Source organism: Chenopodium album, chromosome 4 (assembly GCF_948465745.1).
Source record: "Chenopodium album chromosome 4, dcCheAlbu1.1, whole genome shotgun sequence".
In the NCBI taxonomy this organism is placed as follows: domain Eukaryota; kingdom Viridiplantae; phylum Streptophyta; class Magnoliopsida; order Caryophyllales; family Amaranthaceae; genus Chenopodium; species Chenopodium album.
In genome coordinates, this window is record NC_137837.1 from 76802810 (window position 1) to 76808809 (window position 6000).

Here is a 6000-nt window from a genome sequence, read left to right on the forward strand (position 1 = left end):
CATTTGTTTGAGTATTGGAAATTTCGCGCTAGTTGTAAGATGTTTCATGCAGCACTCCCTGAACCTCTATGGCGAACCAACAATGAGTTTCCCTTATTCTTGTTCTTTAAGAATGAAGTTGGATTGTGTAAGTTGATGGACCCGTGTCGAAATGATGTTATATGCTCCAGCACCCTAGTTCCATTCTCTCAAGATCGTTTTACCTTGATATACTCTAAAAATGGGTGGTTACTTAGCTTAGTTGCTAAATGTCATCTGAAATTCTACAATCTCTTCACAGGTGTCACAGGAGTTTTTCCACCACTATTCGATGAAAAGTGGGTAGGTGCCACCAGAAGCATTGCATTCTCATCGAATCCAACAAGCTCCGATTGTTTGACAGTTGCATTGTTGAAGTACCCTGACTTTTTGAGACTATGCTATCTTCAATCAGGGGATGACACATGGGAAGAAATTGATACTGACATTATGGAGGACGATCCAGATTCAGAATTTCGGCCTACTGAATGTGCTCCTATCTATCTCGGGGGAGCATTCTACTTCCCAGATTGCTTGGGAAATCTCGGTGTGTTTGAAATAGTAAACGACGAACCAAGTTGGCAAGTTTATGATATGCCGAACATTGTGGATGATGATTTCGAGTCGTGTCATCTACTTGATTGTGAAGGAGAACTCTACATAGTATACGTCGACCGGATTGAAAACTGTCGGGTTCAAGTGTTTAGATTCGACGGCACTAACAAGAGTTGGGTTGTAATTGATGATATAGGAAATCATATTTTCTTTATTAGCAAGACATCGTGTTGTTCAATAGTACCAAGTGATCCTACGATGAGAAACAGGATCTACCTTTCGAAGATAGAAGGGAAAAATATTGTGTTCTACCTCTAGACACTAAGATGTATCACATTCTAGGGAGTGGGGATTCTAGGGCGGATTTGTATGGTACAAACCAACCGTTGATGTGTTGTTGGGTTTAGCTAGCTGCGTTATACTATTAATTTTATGTACTTTTATTGATATTTTATAATTTTTATAATATGTTTATAATTATTTATTTTCTGCAAAGGATTTTGATGTTTTTATAATCATTAGTTGTATTTTAGTATTTTACAAGGTAATTAAGATAGATATGTGGTGGGTTACAATACAAATTTGTGATTGTGAGAGAAGCCATACCTAATTTCTCGTAAACAAAATTTGTGAAGAGTAAAGGAATAGAAAACTGGTGTAGTTTTGAACTCACTAAGAACCATTGAATTATTTTTGGCTCTAAGTTTTATCTTGCATAACCTGAATTTATATCGGTAAGCACCATATTACTCCTATTAAACACTAAAGTGCTCTAAATCATATTGTAATTAGCACTCTAGCAGATTTACATGGCTTAAGATCGAACACTTCCATTGAGGAAAAAGGCGATTTTTTTTTTTACTGAGAATATACTTTCCTCAAACTGTTTTTTCAAGAATTACAAATATAGATATCCTACTGGTACAAATACAAATAGAAATCTGCTCTGCTAGCACACTCTGATAATGACAATGTCGCTCCTTAAATTAAGGGACATCAGTGTCACCAATTACAAAGAATATTTAGTAACACAGTAGGTCTTACCCGAACAGAAGTCGTCATTATTCCCATCTTTAAGTGTGTGTCGCAAGAGCGAGTAAACAAAATTCCTAGCTGGAGCATTTACACTCCAGAGCTTGGCGGAGAAACACCTCCCCAAATCCATGAGACTGCTCATCAAGTATTATTACCTATGGTTTTTCTGAAGTCAACCTCGTCTAATGGTGCCTCTAGAGATTGGTAGTTTACACGGGCTGGGGGGAGAAGAACGGTAAAGGTAGTCCTTTTTGCTTCCAATGAGATCAGATTTTCTGCTTTAAAACATGGCGTAATTGGACCTTCTGAGATTCCATCCTTGCCTCCAGGAGCTTGTGCTTCAAACTGCTTTTATGCGCTCCACGAGGCCATTCAATGCAACCTTTCATCCCCCGATTAATATCAGGTGAGTTCCAACCAACCATAGCTGATGGGCTAATCCCACTCTTATTGGATCCATGATCAGGCGACATGGTAGCTCCATTTGAAACCCGTCCATTTGAAAGCCTTCCATTCACACCATCCACAGAAATTATTTTGTAATTATCACCACTATTGGGTCCTGATCGCCAAAGCCTTGTAATTGATTTCACCTTTTTAAGCTGCTTTGAAGGAACTGAGCATACTTCGCTGATCTCAGTAATGGGTGTCTCATCACCGCCCTGTTCTTCCCATTCAGTGCAGCTACCTGAGGCATTACTATCCCGGTACATTCTATTAATCGACATCATACTTCCATCAGGTGAATAACTAGAGCCTTGATCTTCCGCATGGCTGACTGTTTCCCATCCACTCCCATCATCATCCATGTCAGCACTCTGATTGCCATATCCATTCGAAAGTCTCTGAAAACTCTCTTTGCTATGGTTGTTGGTTTCAGGGCTCACAGCATGTACTTTGGAAGAATGGCTTGCTGGGCTGTATTCAGCACATGGTTCAATCTCTCTCACATTGCTTTCCGCCATCACCATTTCTTCAACAACAGCGAATATATCATCTGGGTTTGATGGCTCATATGTAAACTCTTTAAGGTCTTGAACGTCTATAGATGCAGCAGCTCGTGTAAACAGCTCAGCTTCCCTCATCTCGTTCATATCAAGGTTCACACCCTTAGACCTGAGAAACTTATCGAGCTCTGATACAAGATAGTTCATCTGTGAATATTTCTGATCAAGAGCTACTTTTGCATCAACAAGCTTCATCTGTACACGTTCTTCTCGCCAGACCTCTGCCATCTGCAGCATTTTCCTCTCTTCTTCAACTTCATCCCGGATCTTCATGCACTCTTTCTTGAGTGAGTCAACTTCAGCCTTGTCCTCCCCAATTTCTTTTGCCAGCTCATCACATACCTCCTCGATTAACTCTCGAGCTTTCCTCTCTTTCTCGTAGTCCTGCATATATCTCTTTGCTGATAATTTAACCTCTGCCATCTCATTGACCAGCTTAGAGTTGACAATCTCAAGTCTTTGGCGATTCTTCCTTTCTCTGCTTAAGTCAGCTTTAACATCATCAATTATTGCACGAACTTTCTCATGTTCTCTGCTCCGCCAAGTTGCCCTTTCCTCACTAAGCTTCTTCAAGAAGTGTTCCAGTTTCTTCTTCGAAGATCGTCTTTCTGCTTCCAGCTCTTCTATGCGACCCCTAGCCTGTTCAAGTTCCTTCTCTAGAGTAGAGATCATTGAGGCAGCATTTACTTTTTGGTCAAGTGACTTCAAATCATCAGGATGTTCATCTGTTTCCTTTGAGTGAACTGGGTCCCACTTTGTTGCCCCCTCCATTGCGTAATTAGTAAAGCGAAATGGAGATTGCCGCTAAGACAGGAAACATAGAAATATAGTCCACATTAGATCATGCAAAGAAGCATATATCTCTAAAGTGCATAAAAAAAATAAAAAAGCAATCAGAACAATTTTCCAAGCATATCAGCATAATATTTCCATCAATTTTTTGTGCATACACCATACCAAAAAACTTTCACTAACATCAAGATTCTTTCAAGAATGGAAGAATATGCAAAGTAAGATCTTAACACTTAACACTATAGATTAACAAAAACCAAGATCGATTCATTTTATTGATCAAATATACCTCACAATGATATCCGTTGGTTGGACCATTAACAGAACACGGGCTCCTAAGCGGTTCTTTCGCCTCAGAACCACATTCTCTGCTAGCATGATGATATGATAACCGATCACTTCCATGCCCATTCACAGGCTGCAAAACGGAACGAAGGAAATCATGCTACAGCTAAATGCTTACTATCAATTTTCAGACACAACATCCAAGTAAACCTTCACAATGGTTCAACAACATCCAATGAATCCATTATTCCCATCAACATCTATTACAATGTCAACATCAAGTGATCAACACAATACACAAGGTCACAATCGTGACATACAACGATCCATAATACTCGGGATAACATTACATGTGAGAAACCACGACGTTTTCCATCAACCATAACAACTAAGACCGAGCTCGATACGCAAAGGGATAAAATCTGCATTATTAAGCACCTACTCAACTCCAAAAAGCATTGCAATCACACAAAACACTGGTAGGCCAACCCAGTATGAAATCATAATAATTCATAAAGTTTTCAACAGGACATCCTGAATTTGAATCAAATAACCCTTAAACTAGCTTCAATCAACTTAATTCCAATCTTTTAAACACATTCCATACACTTCAAAACCATATAATTAAATGAAACTAGCAAATTAATGCACTGGTCCAATACCTAAGTACAACATTAATTACCCAAAAATGATTGGCAAAGTTCATACCAGAAAACAAAATAAAAATTGTTACATTATCCACCAATTAAAAGTTCATTTTAGCTAAGGTAAGCAATTAAATCATCAATACATAATTAATTTCAATTTTTTAAAATACCCCAAAAATAGATTTTTTTTTTAGAAATTTTTTTTTTAGAAAGAAGAACAAAAAATGAGCAAACCTTCAAGTTCAGATCTTGAGTCTCAAACAACGAGTTAAAACACACCTTAAACCCTAATCGATCTTCACTCTCTTTCTTCTCTCGCCGCTTCTTCACCTGTTCACCGCCGCCTTCGCCGCCATTTTCAGGAACTACCAATTGCATCCTCCAAAGAGTAGCAGCAAGCTTCCTTGCTGAAACTGGGGGGCCCACTTTCTCTCTCCTCGATTTCCGGCGACATTCCGGCGATTTATCGTCGGCGGCAACATTTCCGGCGTCGCCATCATCATCATCACCATTATTATTATTGTTATTATTATTATTATTATCCTTCACACCGCCATTAACACCGCCATTTTCTCTCTCCTCATGAAACTTCCACCGGAGAAGAGGGGTAGGAGGGCCGGACTTTTTGGACAAACGAGGGGTATTCCGGGAGGTTTTCCGGGGAGTTTTACGGGTGGTTTTTTTGGGAAGATCTGGGGTTTTTTGCGGTTGAGGTGGGTTTTTCGAGGAGAGTAAAGCGGAGAGGTCGGTGTTAGGGGTGATCTTCATTGTTGGAGCAAATGGGTGGTTGTAAAATCCGCCATTGAAGTGAAAGATTTGAGCTTTTTAGTGTTTTGGAGGAGAGAGAAAGTGGAGAGGAGAGAGAAAGTGAGCTGAAACTGGAAATAAAGGATGTTTTGATGGGAAGAGAGAGAGAAGATGAAGTAAGGGGTGGTATGAATATGTATAATTATACGAGTCAACGTATATTTCTACAGTAAAAGCATTGGATTCTGTGAATGATGAAACGGTGTCGTATAGTTTGATGGGAGCATTAAAACGACGTGTTTTTGTTGTTTTTGCTAGTTTTGGAGTATTTTGACTGGATGTGGATTTGGCCGTATAAACTATAAAGTCTTGAAGTGCATTGATGTTTTGAAGAACGAAATTGGTGGGCTTTTTAGATAGTTCATTGTTGTACGAGTACAATCAATCTATCATTATAAAATTGACTTCATTTTTTCTTTTAATTTTGTGATTATGATAAACCCCTTTTTTTATAGTTTAAATATCAGATTGGTTTTTGCATTATTTATAGTTGTATCTATTTTTATCATATTTTCATATTAATATATAAATACAGTATTATAGTGTATGATGTAAAATGTGTTGTTGAAATTACTACAAAGCAGATTTTTAAAATATAATTATACTTTCTCTATTTTTTAAATTACTACATTTTTTATTTTTACGTTTGTTAATGCATAACTTGAATCCTTAACATTTTTAATTATGTATTTATTAAAAACATATATTAAAAATAATTAATAAAGTATACATTAAGATGAATATAATAAAGTACATTTTATAATTATTACAAGTAACAAAAAAAATAGAAGAAAAATATGTTCTTGCTACACAAAATTGCATGAATTTATAGTCATACTTGTGCAATAACAAAA

At 37.6% G+C, this 6000-nt stretch overlaps 1 protein-coding gene across 2 annotated transcripts; it reads right to left on the reverse strand.

Annotated features, from left to right (window-relative positions):
• Positions 1 to 1341: 1341 nt before the first annotated feature.
• LOC145629383 (uncharacterized) lies at positions 1342 to 5264 on the reverse strand. 2 transcript variants are annotated; one of them, XM_081681977.1, is made up of 3 exons: positions 4619 to 5264; positions 3697 to 3825; positions 1342 to 3419 (listed from the first exon to the last, which is right to left on the reverse strand). In XM_081681977.1, exons 1-3 carry the CDS (start codon positions 5105 to 5107, stop codon positions 1875 to 1877), a joined length of 2163 nt encoding a protein of 720 aa, XP_081538103.1. In that variant the 5' UTR covers positions 5108 to 5264; the 3' UTR covers positions 1342 to 1874. The 2 variants fall into 2 exon arrangements, with proteins under 2 accessions (XP_081538103.1, XP_081538101.1); XM_081681975.1 differs by having other exon boundaries at positions 4574 to 5264.
• Between the last annotated feature and the right edge of the window lie 736 nt (positions 5265 to 6000).